This window comes from Salvelinus fontinalis, chromosome 28 (genome assembly GCF_029448725.1).
Source record: "Salvelinus fontinalis isolate EN_2023a chromosome 28, ASM2944872v1, whole genome shotgun sequence".
NCBI lineage: Eukaryota > Metazoa > Chordata > Actinopteri > Salmoniformes > Salmonidae > Salvelinus > Salvelinus fontinalis.
In genome coordinates, this window is record NC_074692.1 from 47,280,949 (window position 1) to 47,301,867 (window position 20,919).

The 20,919-nt window shown below is 47.3% G+C and overlaps 1 protein-coding gene across 4 annotated transcripts in view; it reads right to left on the reverse strand.

The window, feature by feature from the left end:
• tmem8b (transmembrane protein 8B) overlaps window positions 1-20,919 on the reverse strand; it is a 243,656-nt gene that overhangs the window by 67,296 nt on the left and 155,441 nt on the right. For all 4 annotated transcript variants that reach the window (XR_008755083.1, XR_008755084.1, XM_055887874.1 and 1 more), the window contains one exon: window positions 7,557-7,987. Coding sequence is in view for 2 of the 4 variants with exons in the window: in XM_055887874.1 (XP_055743849.1) it covers window positions 7,557-7,987 (431 nt within the window). In the remaining 2 variants the exon portion in view is untranslated. The remainder of the gene's footprint in view (window positions 1-7,556; window positions 7,988-20,919) is intronic.

The window sequence follows — 20,919 nt, forward strand, 5'->3', positions numbered from 1 at the left end:
CCATGCCAACCTTCAGATTCAGGGCTTTCCATGCCAATCTTCAGAATCAGGGCTTTCCATGGTCAATCTTCAGAATCAGGGCTTTCCATGCCAACCTTCAGAATCAGGGCTTCCCATGCCAACCTTCAGAATCAGGGCTTTCCATGCCAATCTTCAGAATCAGGGCTTTCCATGCCAACCTTCAGATGCAGGGCTTTCCATACCAACCTTTAGAATCAGGGCTTTCCATGCCAATCTTCAGAATCAGGGCTTTACATGCCAACCTTCAGAATCAGGGCTTTCCATGCCAACCTTCAGAATCAGGGCTTTCCATGCCAACCTTCAGAATCAGGGCTTTCCTTGCCAATCTTCAGAACCAGGGCTTTCCATGCCAACCTTCAGAATCAGGGCTTTCCATGCCAACCTTCAGAATCAGGGCTTTCCATGCCAACCTTCAGAATCAGGGCTTTCCATGCCAATGTTCAGAATCAGGGCTTTCCATGCCAACCTTCAGAATCAGGGCTTTCCATGCCAACCTTCAGAATCAGGGCTTTCCATGCCAACCTTCAGAATCAGGGCTTTCCATGCCAATCTTCAGAATCAGGGCTTTCCATGGTCAATCTTCAGAATCAGGGCTTTCAATGCCAACCTTCAGAATCAGTGCTTTCCATGCCAACCTTCAGAATCAGGGCTTTCCATGCCAACCTTCAGAATCAGGGCTTTCCGTGCCAACCTTCAGAATCAGGGCTTTCCGTGCCAACCTTCAGAATCAGGGCTTTCCAACGGCTGTGTTGGATGACGAGAAGTTGTGGAGAACCAAGGAAATAGTCGTGGGCACAGTGAAACGGCCAGTGAAACGGCCAGTGGGCACGGTGAAACGGCCAGTGGGCACGGTGAAACGGCCAGTGGGCACGGTGAAACGGCCAGTGGGTACAGTGAAACGGCCAGTGGGCACGGTGAAACGGCCAGTGGGCACGGTGAAACGGCCAGTGGGCACGGTGAAACGGCCAGTGGGTACGGTGAAACGGCCAGTGGGCACGGTGAAACGGCCAGTGGGCACGGTGAAACGGCCAGTGGGCACGGTGAAACGGCCAGTGGGCACGATGAAACGGCCAGTGGGTACAGTGAAACGGCCAGTGGGCACGGTGAAACGGCCAGTGGGCACAGTGAAACGGCCAGTGGGCACGGTGAAACGGCCAGTGGGCACAGTGAAACGGCCAGTGGGCACAGTGAAACGGCCAGTGGGTACAGTGAAACGGCCAGTGGACACAGTGAAACGGCCAGTGGGCACGGTGAAACGGCCTAGTGGGCACCAGTGGGCACAGTGAAACGGCCTAGTGGGCACAGTGAAACGGCCAGTGGGCACAGAGAAACGGCCAGTGGGCACAGTGAAACGGCCAGTGGGCACAGTGAAACGGCCAGTGGGTACAGTGAAACGGCCAGTGAAACGGCCAGTGGGTACAGTGAAACGGCCAGTGGGTACAGTGAAACGGCCAGTGAAACGGCCAGTGGGCACGGTGAAACGGCCAGTGGGCACAGTGAAACGGCCTAGTGGGCACAGTGAAACGGCCAGTGAAAAGGCCAGTGGGCACAGTGAAACGGCCAGTGGGCACAGTGAAACGGCCAGTGGGTACAGTGAAACGGCCAGTGAAACGGCCAGTGGGTACAGTGAAACGGCCAGTGGGTACAGTGAAACGGCCAGTGAAACGGCCAGTGGGCACGGTGAAACGGCCAGTGGGCACAGTGAAACGGCCTAGTGGGCACAGTGAAACGGCCAGTGAAACGGCCAGTGGGCACAGTGAAACGGCCAGTGAAACGGCCAGTGGGCACAGTGAAACGGCCAGTGGGCACAGTGAAACGGCCTAGTGGGCACAGTGAAACGGCCAGTGGGCACAGTGAAACGGCCTAGTGGGCACAGTGAAACGGCCAGTGGGCACAGTGAAACGGCCAGTGGGCACAGTGAAACGGCCAGTGGGCACAGTGAAACGGCCAGTGGGCACAGTGAAACGGCCAGTGGGTACAGTGAAACGGCCAGTGGGCACAGTGAAACGGCCAGTGGGCACAGTGAAACGGCCAGTGAAACGGCCAGTGGGCACAGTGAAACGGCCAGTGGGCACAGTGAAACGGCCAGTGGGCACAGTGAAACGGCCAGTGAAACGACCAATGGGCACAGTGAAACGGCCAGTGAAACGGCCAGTGGGCACAGTGAAACGGCCAGTGGGCACAGTGAAACGGCCAGTGGGCACAGTGAAACGGCCAGTGGGCACAGTGAAACGGCCAGTGAAACGGCCAGTGAAACGACCAATGGGCACAGTGAAACGGCCAGTGGGTACAGTGAAACGGCCAGTGGGCACAGTGAAACGGCCAGTGAAACGGCCAGTGGGCACAGTGAAACGGCCAGTGGGAGACTTTTTCATCCTTGATTTGCTTCATGAAGAGGAGATTTCTGAGTTTGTGAAAGTGAACCAGATGTCTCCGTATTGAGACAAACTCTGTTAATATCGGTGACCTCTTCTACAACCACGGCATTTGAAATCCATCGGTGTGCATATCAGCTCAGACCATAAAATTCTTTTTTGACGTTCAAACCTGGTGAATTGGATTATCATTGCCCTGCATTGCCACCATTCATCAACAGACAAGTTCATTACACTTGTTCATCAAGCGTTCAAATATAGGCATTTGTGAAGGTAACATTACAGAGTTTACCAGTTGAATTTTAATCCATAGTGTGTCTTTATGCATTTGATTTTCATCTGATAGTGTAACGTGGTGTTTTAATGTGTGAAATTGTTGTTTTTCAGATAATGACAACGATAGTCAATTTAATGAGCGTGAAAGGCTAATCCTAAGAGTGAAGGAGCAAGTCCATTTTATATCGGCCCTCGAGGACATTAAAGAGGAAGCAGAAATCTTCTCCACTCCTGTCATTAACTCCCATCAATGTTCCAGAGGTGCTCACTTCCTCTGCTCTTCCTTTCAACTCCCTCTGCTCTTCCTTTCAACTCCCTCTGCTCTTCCTTTCAACTCCCTCTGCTCTTCCTTTCAACTCCTGCTCTTCCTTTCAACTCCCTCTGCTCTTCCTTTCAACTCCCTCTGCTCTTCCTTTCAACTCCCTCTGCTCTTCCTTTCAACTCCCTCTGCTCATCCTTTCAACTCCCTCTGGGCATCCTTAAGGTCCTCCTTCATAATGTCTCTCCCCTGAGCCTCTCATCCTCAAGGCCCTCCTTCATCATGTCTCTCCCCTGAGCCTCTCATCCTTAAGGTCCTCCTTCATCATGTCTCTCCTCTGAGCATCTCATCCTCAAGGTCCTCCTTCATCATGTCTCTCCCCTGAGCCTCTCATCCTCAAGACCCTCCTTCATCATGTCTCTCCCCTGAGTCTCTCATCCTCAAGGCCCACCTTCATCATGTCTCTCCCCTGAGCCTCTCATCCTCAAGGCCCACCTTCATCATGTCTCTCCCCTGAGCCTCTCATCCTCAAGGCCCTCCTTCATAATGTCTCTCCTCTGAGTATCTCATCCTTCATAATGTCTCTGCCCTGAGTATCTCATCCTTAAGGTCCACCTTCATTACAAGGGTAGGGCTTGAATGAATCCATTTCATGACGGCATGTAGGAGTCTAATCTGGTCTCCTTCAACATGGTTATCCTCATTATGAGTCTAATCTGGTCTCCTTCAACATGTTTATCCTCATTATGAGTCTAATCTGGTCTCCTTCAACATGGTTATCCTCATTATGAGTCTAATCTGGTCTCCTTCAACATGGTTATCCTCATTATGAGTCTAATCTGGTCTCCTTCAACATGGTTAGCCTCATTATGAGTCTAATCTGGTCTCCTTCAACATGGTTATCCTCATTATGAGTCTAATCTGGTCTCCTTCAACATGGTGTTTCAACATTATGAGTCTAATCTGGTCTCCTTCAACATGGTTATCCTCATTATGAGTCTAATCTGGTCTCCTTCAACATGGTTATCCTCATTATGAGTCTAATCTGGTCTCCTTCAACATGGTCAGCCTCATTATGAGTCTAATCTGGTCTCCTTCAACATGGTTCGCCTCATTATGAGTCTAATCTGGTCTCCTTCAACATGGTTAGCCTCATTATGAGTCTAATCTGGTCTCCTTCAACATGGTTATCCTCATTATGAGTCTAATCTGGTCTCCTTCAACATGGTTCGCCTCATTATGAGTCTAATCTGGTCTCCTTCAACATGGTTAGCCTCATTATGAGTCTAATCTGGTCTCCTTCAACATGGTTATCCTCATTATGAGTCTAATCTGGTCTCCTTCAACATGGTTAGCCTCATTATGAGTCTAATCTGGTCTCCTTCAACATGGTTATACTCATTATGAGTCTAATCTGGTCTCCTTCAACATGGTTATCCTCATTATGAGTCTAATCTGGTCTCCTTCAACATGGTTATCCTCATTATGAGTCTAATCTGGTCTCCTTCAACATGGTTATCCTCATTATGAGTCTAATGTGGTCTCCTTCAACATGGTTAGCCTCATTATGAGTCTAATCTGGTCTCCTTCAACATTAGCCCTATTTGGTAAAATACCAAGTCCATATTATGGCAAGAACAGCTCAAATAAGCAAAGAGAAAGGACAGTCCATCATTACTTTAAGACATGAAGGTCAGTCAATACAGAACATTTCAAGAACTTTGAAAGTTTCTTTAAGGTCAGTCGCAAAAAACATGAAGTGCTATGATGAAACTGGCTCTCAAGAGGACCGCCACAGGAAAGGAAGACCCAGAGTTACCTCTGCTGCAGAGGATAAGTTCATTAGAGTTAACTGCACCTCAGAAATTGCAGCCCAAATAAATGCTTCACAGAGTTCAAGTAACAGACAAATCTCAACATCAACTGTTCAGAGGAGACTGTGTGAGTCAGGACTTCATTGTCGAATTGCTGCAAAGAAACCACTACTAAAGGACACCAATAAGAAGAAGAGACTTGCTTGGGCCAAGAAACACGAGCAATGGACATTAGACCAGTGGAAATCTGTCCTTTGGTCTGATGAGTCCAAATTTGAGATTTTTGGTTCCAACCGCCGTGTCTTTGTGAGACGCAGAGTAGGTGACAATGTCAGTGATTTATTTAGAATTCAAGACACACTTAACCAGCATGGCTTCCACATCATTCTGCAGCGATACGCCATCCCATCTGGTTTGGGCTTAGTGGGACGATCATTTGTTTTTCAACAGGACAATGACCCAACACACCTCCAGGCTGTGTAAGGGCTATCTGACCAAGAAGGAGAGTGATGGAGTGCTGCATCAGATGACCTGGCCTCCACAATCACCCGGCCCAATTGAGATGGTTTGGGATGAGTTGGACCGCAGAGTGAAGGAAAAGCAGCCAACAAGTGCTCAGAATTTGTGGGAACTCCTTCAAGATGGTTGGAAAAGGCTTCCAGGTGAAGCTGGTTGAGAGAATGCCAAGAGTGTGCAAAGCTGTCATCAAGGCAAAGGGAGGCTACGTTGAAGAATCTAAAATCTAAAATATATTTTAATTTAACACTTGTTGGTTACTACGTAATTCCATATATGTGTTTCATAGTTTTGATGTCTTCACTATTATTCTACAATGTAGAAAATAGTAAAAATAAAGAAAAACCCTGGAATGAGTAGGTGTGTCCAAACTTATCTTCTACATTATATAAGGAATAAGGTGCCATTTGGAACACTGTGATGGCTTTAGGTTGGAACACGGTGATGGCTTTAGGTTGGAACACGGTGATGGCTTTAGGTTGGAACACTGTGATGGCTTTAGGTTGGAACACTGTGATGGCTTTAGGTTGGAACACTGTGATGGCTTTAGGTTGGAACACTGTGATGGCTTTAGGTTGGAACACGGTGATGGCTTTAGGTTGGAACACTGTAATGGCTTTAGGTTGGAACACGGTGATGGCTTTACGTTGGAACACTGTGATGGCTTTAGGTTGGAACACTGTGATGGCTTTAGGTTGGAACACGGTGATGGCTTTAGGTTGGAACACGGTGATGGCTTTAGGTTGGAACACTGTGATGGCTTTAGGTTGGAACACTGTGATGGCTTTAGGTTGGAACACTGTGATGGCTTTAGGTTGGAACACTGTGATGGCTTTAGGTTGGAACACTGTGATGGCTTTAGGTTGGAACACTGTGATGGCTTTAGGTTGGAACACTGTGATGGCTTTAGGTTGGAACACTGTGATGGCTTTAGGTTGGAACACTGTGATGGCTTTAGGTTGGAACACTGTGATGGCTTTACGTTGGAACACTGTGATGGCTTTAGGTTGGAACACTGTGATGGCTTTAGGTTGGAACACTGTGATGGCTTTAGGTTGGAACACTGTGATGGCTTTAGGTTGGAACACTGTGACGGCTTTAGGTTGGAACACTGTGACGGCATTAGGTTGGAACACTGTGATGGCTTTAGGTTGGAACACTGTGATGGCTTTAGGTTGGAACACGGTGATGGCTTTAGGTTGGAACACGGTGATGGCTTTAGGTTGGAACACTGCCTCCATACTGTTGTTAATGCCTTAATGTCTTTGCTGGTATGAAAATAGGCATATTTCCCTTGCTGGTATAAAAATAGACCTGTTTCACTTGCTGGTATAAAAATAGACCTGTTTCACTTGCTGGTAAAAAAATAGACCTGTTTCACTTGCTGGTATGAAAATAGACCTGTTTCACTTGCTGGTATGAAAATAGACCTGTTTCACTTGCTGGTATGAAAATAGACCTATTTCACTTCCTGGTATGAAAATAGGCCTATTTCACTTCCTGGTATGAAAATAGGCCTATTTCACTTCCTGGTATGAAAATAGGCCTATTTCACTTCCTGGTATGAAAATAGGCCTATTTCACTTGCTGGTATGAAAATAGGCCTATTTCACTTCCTGGTATGAAAATAGGCCTATTTCACTTCCTGGTATGAAAATAGGCCCATTTCACTTCCTGGTATGAAAATAGGCCTATTTCACTTCCTGGTATGAAAATAGGCCCATTTCACTTCCTGGTATGAAAATAGGCCTATTTCACTTCCTGGTATGAAAATAGGCCTATTTCACTTCCTGGTATGAAAATAGGCCTATTTCACTTGCTGGTATGAAAATAGGCCTATTTCACTTCCTGGTATGAAAATAGGCCTATTTCACTTCCTGGTATGAAAATAGGCCTATTTCACTTCCTGGAACTAAGGCAGAGGGACAAGGAGGAACCATGACAGTCTAACAACCATTACTCCTGGGAGGGATAGGAAGATATGATGTACTGCTACCATACATAGTCTGTCTGGTGGTGTGGACATGGAAAACATGGTGCCATTCCACTGCTAGAAGGAAATGCTAGTCTGAGTATTTAACCAACAAAACACCCAGGGAAGGAAGCTTTAGTAGCTCTGTATCTAAGAGCTAGGTACAACATAATTACCAGAAAATTGTCAAGACTTTAGTCTGTGTTTAAATAAAACAGTACAAAGAATTACAAACGGCCTTCCCACCGTGTGGTTGTGTGCGAGAGGGAAAACTTACAAGGTACAAAACACATCTCGTTAAGAAATCTTTTTTTGACACTCACCAGGTTGAGTTTGAGTTCCATATTGAGGACTCCTCCACTGTCCAGGACAGGCATGAGGTTAATGGAGAACACAGCAGCCCTGTCCGGAGGAACAGAGATGTTCGGACCAAAAAAGATGTAGAAGTGGACGGAGAAGGTGTCCAGCTCATTCCTCAGGGTGGGCCGGATGGGCCAGCACCTGTTGGGGTCGGAGCTGGGAGCCATATGGGTTATACTGTCCTGGGGGGAGAGGAGGGGGCCAGCGGGGTTCGAAGCAGAGGAGTTCTGGGCGAGGCTGGGGAGGCCGGCGAGTCCGGCAGGGGTGGAAGGGAGCGTTTCAGAGAGAGAGAAGCCCATAGCACTGCCAAAGGACTGCGGCAGGTTGAGGTTAGAGCTGGGGCCAGAAGAGGAGCTGGAGGGGGATCCCTTAGAAGTGCTGGATTTGGAGCAATCTGGAGAGGGAGAGGGAGAGGGAGAGGGAGAGGGAGGGAGGGAGGGAGGGAGGGAGGGAGGGAGGGAGGGAGGGAGGGAGGGGGAGGGGGAGGGGGAGGGAGAGGGAGAGGGAGTCAGTCATTTAGGAAGAATGGGGAGACAGACAGACAGACAGACAGACAGACAGACAGACAGACAGACAGACAGACAGACAGACAGACAGAGAGCGACAGAAAGAGGAAGTGTGTCATGTCATAGCTCTACCAGTGTGAAACAGGCCGTTCCCCTGACAGTAACCAGGTCATTCAGGAGATAACAGGCCGTTCCCCTGACAGTAACCAGGTCATTCAGGAGATAACAGGCCGTTCCCCTGACAGTAACCAGGTCATTCAGGAGATAACAGGCCGTTCCCCTGACAGTAACCAGGTCATTCAGGAGATAACAGGCCGTTCCCCTGACAGTAACCAGGTCATTCAGGAGATAACAGGCCGTTCCCCTGACAGTAACCAGGTCATTCAGGAGATAACAGGCCGTTCCCCTGACAGTAACCAGGTCATTCAGGAGATAACAGGCCGTTCCCCTGACAGTAACCAGGTCATTCAGGAGATAACAGGCCGTTCCCCTGACAGTAACCAGGTCATTCAGGAGATAACAGGCCGTTCCCCCCTGACAGTAACCAGGTCATTCAGGAGATAACAGGCCGTTCCCCTGACAGTAACCAGGTCATTCAGGAGATAACAGGCCGTTCCCCTGACAGTAACCAGGTCATTCAGGAGATAACAGGCCGTTCCCCCCTGACAGTAACCAGGTCATTCAGGAGATAACAGGCCGTTCCCCTGACAGTAACCAGGTCATTCAGGAGATAACAGGCCGTTCCCCCCTGACAGTAACCAGGTCATTCAGGAGATAACAGGCCGTTCCCCTGACAGTAACCAGGTCATTCAGGAGATAACAGGCCGTTCCCCTGACAGTAACCAGGTCATTCAGGAGATAACAGGCCGTTCCCCTGACAGTAACCAGGTCATTCAGGAGATAACAGGCCGTTCCCCCCTGACAGTAACCAGGTCATTCAGGAGATAACAGGCCGTTCCCCCCTGACAGTAACCAGGTCATTCAGGAGATAACAGGCCGTTCCCCCCTGACAGTAAACAGGTCATTCAGGAGATAACAGGCCGTTCCCCCCTGACAGTAACCAGGTCATTCAGGAGATAACAGGCCGTTCCCCTGACAGTAACCAGGTCATTCAGGAGATAACAGGCCGTTCCCCCCTGACAGTAACCAGGTCATTCAGGAGATAACAGGCCGTTCCCCTGACAGTAAACAGGTCATTCAGGAGATAACAGGCCGTTCCCCTGACAGTAACCAGGTCATTCAGGAGATAACAGGCCGTTCCCCTGACAGTAACCAGGTCATTCAGGAGATAACAGGCCGTTCCCCCCTGACAGTAACCAGGTCATTCAGGAGATAACAGGCCGTTCCCCTGACAGTAAACAGGTCATTCAGGAGATAACAGGCCGTTCCCCTGACAGTAACCAGGTCATTCAGGAGATAACAGGCCGTTCCCCCCTGACAGTAACCAGGTCATTCAGGAGATAACAGGCCGTTCCCCTGACAGTAAACAGGTCATTCAGGAGATAACAGGCCGTTCCCCTGACAGTAAACAGGTCATTCAGGAGATAACAGGCCGTTCCCCTGACAGTAAACAGGTCATTCAGGAGATAACAGGCCGTTCCCCTGACAGTAAACAGGTCATTCAGGAGAAAACAGGCCGTTCCCCTGACAGTAACCAGGTCATTCAGGAGATAACAGGCCGTTCCCCCCTGACAGTAAACACATTCAGGGGATAACAGGCCGTTCCCCTGACAGTAAACAGGTCATTCAGGAGATAACAGGCCGTTCCCCTGACAGTAAACAGGTCATTCAGGAGATAACAGGCCGTTCCCCTGACAGTAAACAGGTCATTCAGGAGATAACAGGCCGTTCCCCTGACAGTAAACAGGTCATTCAGGAGATAACAGGCCGTTCCCCTGACAGTAACCAGGTCATTCAGGAGATAACAGGCCGTTCCCCTGACAGTAAACAGGTCATTCAGGAGATAACAGGCCGTTCCCCTGACAGTAAACAGGTCATTCAGGAGATAACAGGCCGTTCCCCTGACAGTAAACACATTCAGGAGATAACAGGCCGTTCCCCTGACAGTAACCAGGTCATTCAGGAGATAACAGGCCGTTCCCCTGACAGTAACCAGGTCATTCAGGAGATAACAGGCCGTTCCCCTGACAGTAACCAGGTCATTCAGGAGATAACAGGCCGTTCCCCTGACAGTAAACAGGCCTCTCTTCTCCTCTCTTCTCCTCTCGTCTACTCTTCTCCTTTTTTCCTGTCTCTTCTCTTCTCTCTTCCCCTCTCCTCCTCCTCTCTTCTCCTCCCCCTATCCTCTCCTCCTCCTCTCATTGCTTCTCCTGTCTCCTCTCCTCCTCCTCTCATTGCCTCTCCTGTCTCCTCTCCTCTCAAGAGCCTCTCCTCTCTGCATCAGGCCTAGTTTGCACATGTGCCTATTAGGTTGCCTGACCGTATTATCTGTAGAGAAGTGTCTGAGTCAGTCTGAAGTGCTCTCATGGACAGCAGCAGCCTGTCGACACCACACACACACACACACACACACACACACACACACACACACACACACACACACACACACACACACACACACACACACACACACACACACACACACACACACACACACACGACTCAGAGGGGTTAGAGAAACAAACAAAAGGCGGATCCTTTTCAAGAGGCTTCTATTTCCTCTCAACCAGTCAGATGATCTCATCTCTACATCAACCAGTCAGATCATCTCATCTCCACATCAACCAGTCAGATCATCTCATCTCCACATCAACCAGTCAGATCATCTCATCTCCACATCAACCAGTCAGATCATCTCATCTCCACATCAACCAGTCAGATCATCTCATCTCCACATCAACCAGTCAGATCATCTCATCTCCACATCAACCAGTCAGATCATCTCATCTCCACATCAACCAGTCAGATCATCTCATCTCCACATCAACCAGTCAGATCATCTCATCTCCACATCAACCAGTCAGATCATCTCATCTCCACATCAACCAGTCAGATCATCTCATCTCCACATCAACCAGTCAGATCATCTCATCTCCACATCAACCAGTCAGATCATCTCATCTCCACATCAACCAGTCAGATCATCTCATCTCCACATCAACCAGTCAGATCATCTCATCTCCACATCAACCAGTCAGATCATCTCATCTCCACATCAACCAGTCAGATCATCTCATCTCCACATCAACCAGTCAGATCATCTCATCTCCACATCAACCAGTCAGATCATCTCATCTCCACATCAACCAGTCAGATCATCTCATCTCCACATCAACCAGTCAGATCATCTCATCTCCACATCAACCAGTCAGATCATCTCATCTCCACATCAACCAATCAGATCATCTCATCTCCACATCAACCAGTCAGATCATCTCATCTCCACATCAACCAGTCAGATCATCTGATCGTCTGGAAGCAGAAAAACACAACAGGTCCTGTGTGTTGAAATGTTCACAGGAAGTGGAACTGCACAGCTTCCAGCAGCGTGGTTAAACAGACGTTTTAATAGGTGACTGGCTGTCTGTGGTTAAACAGATGTTTTAATGGGTGACTGGCTGTCTGTGGTTAAACAGACTTTTTAATGGGTGACTGGCTGTCTGTGGTTAAACAGACGGTTTAATAGGTGACTGGCTGTCTGTGGTTAAACAGACGGTTTAATAGGTGACTGGCTGTCTGTGGTTAAACAGACGGTTTAATTGGGTGACTGGCTGTCTGTGGTTAAACAGATGTTTTAATTGGGTGACTGGCTGTCTGTGGTTAAACAGATGTTTTAATTGGGTGACTGGCTGTCTGTGGTTAAACAGATGTTTTAATGGGTGACTGGCTGTCTGTGGTTAAACAGACGTTTTAATTGGGTGACTGGCTGTCTGTTGTTAAACAGATGGTTTAATGGGTGACTGGCTGTCTGCTGTTAAACAGACGTTTTAATTGGGTGACTGGCTGTCTGTGGTTAAACAGACGTTTTAATGGGTGACTGGCTGTCTGTGGTTAAACAGACGTTTTAATGGGTGACTGGCTGTCTGTGGTTAAACAGACGTTTTAATTGGGTGACTGGCTGTCTGTGGTTAAACAGACGTTTTAATTGGGTGACTGGCTGTCTGTGGTTAAACAGACGTTTTAATGGGTGACTGGCTGTCTGTGGTTAAACAGACGTTTTAATGGGTGACTGGCTGTCTGTGGTTAAACAGACGGTTTAATAGGTGACTGGCTGTCTGTGGTTAAACAGACGGTTTAATAGGTGACTGGCTGTCTGTGGTTAAACAGACGGTTTAATTGGGTGACTGGCTGTCTGTGGTTAAACAGATGTTTTAATTGGGTGACTGGCTGTCTGTGGTTAAACAGACGGTTTAATAGGTGACTGGCTGTCTGTGGTTAAACAGACGGTTTAATAGGTGACTGGCTGTCTGTGGTTAAACAGACGGTTTAATTGGGTGACTGGCTGTCTGTGGTTAAACAGATGTTTTAATTGGGTGACTGGCTGTCTGTGGTTAAACAGATGTTTTAATTGGGTGACTGGCTGTCTGTGGTTAAACAGATGTTTTAATGGGTGACTGGCTGTCTGTGGTTAAACAGACGTTTTAATTGGGTGACTGGCTGTCTGTTGTTAAACAGATGGTTTAATGGGTGACTGGCTGTCTGCTGTTAAACAGACGTTTTAATTGGGTGACTGGCTGTCTGTGGTTAAACAGACGTTTTAATGGGTGACTGGCTGTCTGTGGTTAAACAGACGTTTTAATGGGTGACTGGCTGTCTGTGGTTAAACAGACGTTTTAATTGGGTGACTGGCTGTCTGTGGTTAAACAGACGTTTTAATTGGGTGACTGGCTGTCTGTGGTTAAACAGACGTTTTAATGGGTGACTGGCTGTCTGTGGTTAAACAGACGTTTTAATGGGTGACTGGCTGTCTGTGGTTAAACAGACGTTTTAATGGGTGACTGGCTGTCTGTGGTTAAACAGATGTTTTAATGGGTGACTGGCTGTCTGTGGTTAAACAGACTTTTTAATGGGTGACTGGCTGTCTGTGGTTAAACAGACGGTTTAATAGGTGACTGGCTGTCTGTGGTTAAACAGACGGTTTAATAGGTGACTGGCTGTCTGTGGTTAAACAGACGGTTTAATTGGGTGACTGGCTGTCTGTGGTTAAACAGATGTTTTAATTGGGTGACTGGCTGTCTGTGGTTAAACAGATGTTTTAATTGGGTGACTGGCTGTCTGTGGTTAAACAGATGTTTTAATGGGTGACTGGCTGTCTGTGGTTAAACAGACGTTTTAATTGGGTGACTGGCTGTCTGTTGTTAAACAGATGGTTTAATGGGTGAATGGCTGTCTGCTGTTAAACAGACGTTTTAATTGGGTGACTGGCTGTCTGTGGTTAAACAGACGTTTTAATGGGTGACTGGCTGTCTGTGGTTAAACAGACGTTTTAATGGGTGACTGGCTGTCTGTGGTTAAACAGACGTTTTAATGGGTGACTGGCTGTCTGTGGTTAAACAGATGTTTTAATGGGTGACTGGCTGTCTGTGGTTAAACAGACTTTTTAATGGGTGACTGGCTGTCTGTGGTTAAACAGACGGTTTAATAGGTGACTGGCTGTCTGTGGTTAAACAGACGGTTTAATTGGGTGACTGGCTGTCTGTGGTTAAACAGACGTTTTAATAGGGTGACTGGCTGTCTGTGGTTAAACAGACGGTTTAATGGGTGACTGGCTGTCTGTGGTGAAACAGACGTTTTAATGGGTGACTGGCTGTCTGTGGTTAAACAGATGTTTTAATGGGTGACTGGCTGTCTGTGGTTAAACAGACGTTTTAATGGGTGACTGGCTGTCTGTGGTTAAACAGATGTTTTAATGGGTGACTGGCTGTCTGCTGTTAAACAGATGTTTTAATGGGTGACTGGCTGTCTGCTGTTAAACAGATGTTTTAATGGGTGACTGGCTGTCTGTGGTTAAACAGATGTTTTAATGGGTGACTGGCTGTCTGCTTTTCACACATAATATTTGCTATATAAGCCTGATTCTCTGTAACACTCGCTGTCTTGTATGAGCGCTGAGTGAATCGGAAGGGCTATTAGAGCGGGCACTGAAGATAAACACTGTGTCCATGAGAACGAAGGCTATTTTACACTATAAGGGGTTATATTTAGAGTTTTCAATTAGGGTTATGGTGTGTGGACGTGTTTAGGGTTAGGGTTACGGTGTGAACTATACTTGTGGAGACCACAGGAGATCAAAATCAAATCAAATTGTATTGGTCGTATACGCAGAAGTTATTGAGGGTGTAGCGAAATGGTGCAGTAATATCTAACAATACACAACAATGTACACAAATCTAAAGTAAAATAATCGTTTTAAGAAATATATAAATATTAGGATGAGCAAAATATATACACTACATGATCAAAAGTATGTGGCCACCTGCTCATCGAACAACTCATTCTAAAATCATGGGCATTAATATGGAGTTGGTCCCCCCCTTTGCTGCTATAACAGCCCCACTCTTCTGGGAAGGTTTTCCACTAGATGTTGGAACATTGCTGCTATAACAGCCTCCACTCTTCTGGGAAGGCTTTCCACTAGATGTTGGAACATTGCTGCTATAACAGCCTCCACTCTTCTGGAAAGGCTTTCCACTAGATGTTGGAACATTGCTGCTATTACAGCCTCCACCCTTCTGGGAAGGCTTTCCACTAGATGTTGAAACATTGCTGCTATAACAGCCTCCACTCTTCTGGGAAGGCTTTCCATTAGATGTTGGAACATTGCTGCTATAACAGCCTCCACTTTTCTGGGAAGGCTTTCCACTAGATGTTGGAACATTGCTGCTGTAACAGCCTCCACCCTTCTGGGAAGGCTTTCCACTAGATGTTGGAACATTGCTGCTATAACAGCCTCCACTCTTCTGGGAAGGCTTTCCACTAGATGTTGGAACATTGCTGCTGTAACAGCCTCCACCCTTCTGGGAAGGCTTTCCACTAGATGTTGGAACATTGCTGCTATAACAGCCTCCACTCTTCTGGGAAGGCTTTCCACTAGATGTTGGAACATTGCTGCTATAACAGCCTCCACTCTTCCGGGAAGGCTTTCCACTAGATGATGGAACATTGCTGCTGTAACAGCCTCCACTCTTCTTCGAAGGCTTTCCACTAGATGTTGGAACATTGCTGCTATAACAGCCTCCACTCTTCCGGGAAGGCTTTCCACTAGATGTTGGAACATTGCTGCTGTAACAGCCTCCACTCTTCTGGGAAGGCTTTCCACTAGATGTTGGAACATTGCTGCTATAACAGCCTCCACTCTTCCGGGAAGGCTTTCCACTAGATGTTGGAACATTGCTGCTATAACAGCCTCCACCCTTCTGGGAAGGCTTTCCACTAGATGTTGGAGCATTGCTGCTATAACAACCTCCACTCTTCTGGGAAGGCTTTCCACTAGATGTTGGAACATTCCTGCGGGGACTTGCTTCCATTCAGCCACAAGAGCATTAGTTGGGTTGGACACTGATGTCGGGCGATTAGGCCTGGCTCGCAGTCGGCAGTTCCAATTCAACCCTGAGTGTTCGATGGGGTTGAGGTCAGGGCAGAAGTTATTGGTACTTGGTAGTGAGTGTTACAACCGGGGACGGACGGTGTGTAAGCGATACGCACTTCAGCACTCGGCGGTCCCGTTCTGTGAGATAATGTGTACCACTTCGTAGGGCTGAGCTGTTGTTGCTTCTAGACATTTGCACTTTACAATGACAGCACTTACAGTTAACCGGGGGCAACTCTAGCAAGGCAGAAATTTGATAAACTGACTCGTTGGAAAGGTGGCATCCTGTGACGGTGTCATGTTGAAAGTCGCTGAGATCTTTAGTAAGGCCATTCACCTGCCAATGTTTGTCTAGGAAATTGCATGGCTGCGTGCTCAATTTTATACACCTGTCAGCAACGGGTGTGGCTGAAATAGCCGAATCCACTTATTTGAAGGGGTGTCCACATACTTTTGTATATACAGTGCATTTGGAAAGTATTCAGACTCCTTCCTTTCTCCACATTTTCTTACTTGACAGCATTATTCTAAAATTGATGACATATTTTTTTCCCTCATCAATCTACACCAATAACCCATGATCTAAAGGCAAAAACAGGTTTTTAGACATTTTTGCAAATGTATTCAAATTAAAAACAGAAATACCTTATTTACATAAGTACTCAAACACTTTGCTATGAGACTCCAAATTGAGCTCAGGTCCCTCCTGTTTCCATTGATCATCCTTGAGATGTTTCTACAACTTAATTGGAGGACAAGAGGACAAGTACATTAGAGTGTCTAGTGTGAGAAACAGACACCTCACAAGTCCTCAACTAGCAGCTTCGTTAAATAGTACCCACAAAACACCAGTCTCAACGTCAACAGTGAAGAGGCGACTCCGGGATGTTGGCCTTCTAGGCAGAGTTGCAAAGAAAAAGCCATATCTCAGACTGGCCAATAAAAATAAAAGATTAAGATGGGCAAAAGAGCGCAGACACCGGACAGAGGAACTCTGCCTAGAAGGCAAGCATCCCGCACCTTCTTCACAACTCTGCGTGTGTGTTTGGACCATTTGAAGTCTTTAGTGATTTGGACACCAAGGAACTTGAAGCTGTCTACTCGCTCCACTGGGCCCCGTCGATGTGGATGGCGGCGTGCCCATGTTTCCTGTAGTCCACGATCAGCTCCTTGCTGACGGGAGAGGTTGTTGCTCCGGCACCACACTGCCAAGTCACTGACGGTTGGCTGTCTCATCGTCATCGGTGACCAGGCCTACCACCGTCGTGTCGTCTGTGAACTTGATAATGGTGTTGGAGTCGTACGTGGCCACACAGTCGTGGATGAACAGGGGAGGACAAAGCACTCACCCCTGTGGGGCCCCTATGTTAAGAGTCAGATGTAATGTAGCCTACCCTTATCACCTGGAGGCGGCCCTTCAGGATGCCCAGGATCCAGTTGCAGAGGGAGGTGTTCAGAGTCCTAAGCTTGGTGTTGAACGCGACTATGGTGTTGAACGCTGAGCTGTAGTTAATGAACAGCATCCTCACATTTTTTTATTTTTACCTTTATTTAACTTGGCTAGTCAGTTAAGAACAAATTATTATGTTCAATGACGGCCTAGGAACAGTGTCTGCACCTGAACTGCCTTGTTCAGGGGCAGAACGACAGATTTCTACCTTGTCTGCTCGGGGATTCGATCTTGCAAACTTTCGGGTACAAGACCAACGCTCTACCCACTAGGCTACCTGCCGCCCCCATAGGTATTCCTCTTATCTAGGTGGGTGAGGGCAGTGTGGAGAGAATGAGAGTTTGCATAGTCTATAGATCTGTTATGGTGGTGTGCTAATTGGAGTGGGTCTAGTGTGGCTGGGATGGTGGAGTTGATGTCTGCCATAACCAGCTTCTCAAAGCACTTCATGATTATAGAAGTCAGTGCTACAGAGCAGTAGTCATTGTGGCATGAAGCCTTAGAGTTCTTGGGAACAGGAAGAATGGTGGTCATCTTAAAACATGGGGATTACAGACTGGGACAAGGAGAGGCTTTAACATTACAGACTGGGACAAGGAGAGGTTGAACATTACAGACTGGGACAAGGAGAGGTTGAACATTACAGACTGGGACAAGGAGAGGATGAACATTACAGACTGGGACAAGGAGAGGATGAACATTACAGACTGGGACAAGGAGAGGTTGAACATTACAGACTGGGACAAGGAGAGGTTTAACATTACAGACTGGGACAAGGAGAGGATGAACATTACAGACTGGAACAATGAGAGGTTGAACATTACAGACTGGGACAAGGAGAGGTTGAACATTACAGACTGGGACAAGGAGAGGTTGAACATTACAGACTGGGGCAAGGAGAGGTTGAACATTACAGACTGGGACAAGGAGAGGTTGAACATTACAGACTGGGGCAGGGAGAGGTTGAACATTACAGACTGGGACAAGGAGAGGTTGAACATTACAGACTGGGACAAGGAGAGGATGAACATTACAGACTGGGACAAGGAGAGGTTGAACATTACAGACTGGGACAAGGAGAGGTTGAACATTATAGACTGGGGAAGGAGAGGATGAACATTACAGACTGGGACAAGGAGAGGTTGAACATTACAGACTGGACAAGGAGAGGATGAACATTACAGACTGGGACAAGGAGAGGTTTAACATTACAGACTGGGACAAGGACAGATTGGACATTACAGACTGGGACAAGGAGAGGATGAACATTACAGACTGGAACAAGGAGAGGTTTAACATTACAGCCTGGGACAAGGTGAGGTTGAACATTACAGACTGGGACAAGGTGAGGTTGAACATTACAGACTGGGACGAGGAGAGGTTGATCATTACAGACTGGGACAAGGAGAGGTTTAACATTACAGACTGGGACAAGGAGAGGTTGACCATTACAGCCTGGGACAAGGAGAGGTTGAACATTACAGACTTGGACAAGGAGAGGTTGAACATTACAGACTGGGACGAGGAGAGGATGAACTTTACAGACTGGGACAAGGAGAGGTTTAACATTACAGACTGGGACAAGGAGAGGTTGAACATTACAGACTGGGACGAGGTGAGGTTGAACATTACAGACTGGGACAAGGTGAGGTTGAACATTACAGACTGGGACGAGGAGAGGTTGATCATTACAGACTGGGACAAGGAGAGGTTTAACATTACAGACTGGGACAAGGAGAGGTTGAACATTACAGGTTGGGACAAGGAGAGGTTGAACATTACAGACTGGGACAAGGAGAGGTTGAACATTACAGACTGGGACGAGGAGAGGATGAACTTTACAGACTGGGACAAGGAGAGGTTTAACATTACAGACTGGGACAAGGAGAGGTTTAACATTACAGACTGGGACGAGGTGAGGTTGAACATTACAGACTGGGACAAGGTGAGGTTGAACATTACAGACTGGGACGAGGAGAGGTTGATCATTACAGACTGGGACAAGGAGAGGTTTAACATTACAGACTGGGACAAGGAGAGGTTGAACATTACAGCCTGGGACAAGGAGAGGTTGAACATTACAGACTGGGACAAGGAGAGGTTGAACATTACAGACTGGGACGAGGAGAGGATGAACTTTACAGACTGGGACAAGGAGAGGTTTAACATTACAGACTGGGACAAGGAGAGGTTGAACATTACAGACTGGGACGAGGAGAGGATGTACATTACAGACTGGGACAAGGAGAGGTTTAACATTACAGACTGGGACGAGGAGAGGTTTAACATTACAGCCTGGGACAAGGAGAGGTTTAACATTACAGACTGGGACAAGGAGAGGTTGAACATTACAGACTGGGACACGGAGAGGTTTAACATTACAGACTGGGACAAGGAGAGGTTGAACATTACAGACTGGGACAAGGAGAGATTGAACATTACAGACTGGGGCAAGGAGAGGTTGAACATTACAGACTGGGACAAGGAGAGGTTGAACATTACAGACTGGGGCAGGGAGAGGTTGAACATTACAGACTGGGACAAGGAGAGGTTGAACATTACAGACTGGGACAAGGAGAGGATGAACATTACAGACTGGGACAAGGAGAGGTTGAACATTACAGACTGGGACAAGGAGAGGTTGAACATTACAGACTGGGACAAGGAGAGGATGAACATTACAGACTGGGACAAGGAGAGGTTGAACATTACAGACTGGACAAGGAGAGGATGAACATTACAGACTGGGACAAGGAGAGGTTTAACATTACAGACTGGGACAAGGACAGATTGGACATTACAGACTGGGACAAGGAGAGGATGAACATTACAGACTGGAACAAGGAGAGGTTTAACATTACAGCCTGGGACAAGGTGAGGTTGAACATTACAGACTGGGACAAGGTGAGGTTGAACATTACAGACTGGGACGAGGAGAGGTTGATCATTACAGACTGGGACAAGGAGAGGTTTAACATTACAGACTGGGACAAGGAGAGGTTGACCATTACAGCCTGGGACAAGGAGAGGTTGAACATTACAGACTGGGACAAGGAGAGGTTGAACATTACAGACTGGGACGAGGAGAGGATGAACTTTACAGACTGGGACAAGGAGAGGTTTAACATTACAGACTGGGACAAGGAGAGGTTGAACATTACAGACTGGGACGAGGTGAGGTTGAACATTACAGACTGGGACAAGGTGAGGTTGAACATTACAGACTGGGACGAGGAGAGGTTGATCATTACAGACTGGGACAAGGAGAGGTTTAACATTACAGACTGGGACAAGGAGAGGTTGAACATTACAGCCTGGGACAAGGAGAGGTTGAACATTACAGACTGGGACAAGGAGAGGATGAACATTACAGACTGGGACAAGGAGAGGATGAACATTACAGACTGGGACAAGGAGAGGATGAACATTACAGACTGGGACAAGGAGAGGTTGAACATTACAGACTGGGACAAGGAGAGGTTTAACATTATAGACTGGGACAAGGAGAGGATGAACATTACAGACTGGAACAATGAGAGGTTGAACATTACAGACTGGGACAAGGAGAGGTTGAACATTACAGACTGGGACAAGGAGAGGTTGAACATTACAGACTGGGGCAAGGAGAGGTTGAACATTACAGACTGGGACAAGGAGAGGTTGAACATTACAGACTGGGGCAGGGAGAGGTTGAACATTACAGACTGGGACAAGGAGAGGTTGAACATTACAGACTGGGACAAGGAGAGGATGAACATTACAGACTGGGACAAGGAGAGGTTGAACATTACAGACTGGGACAAGGAGAGGTTGAACATTAT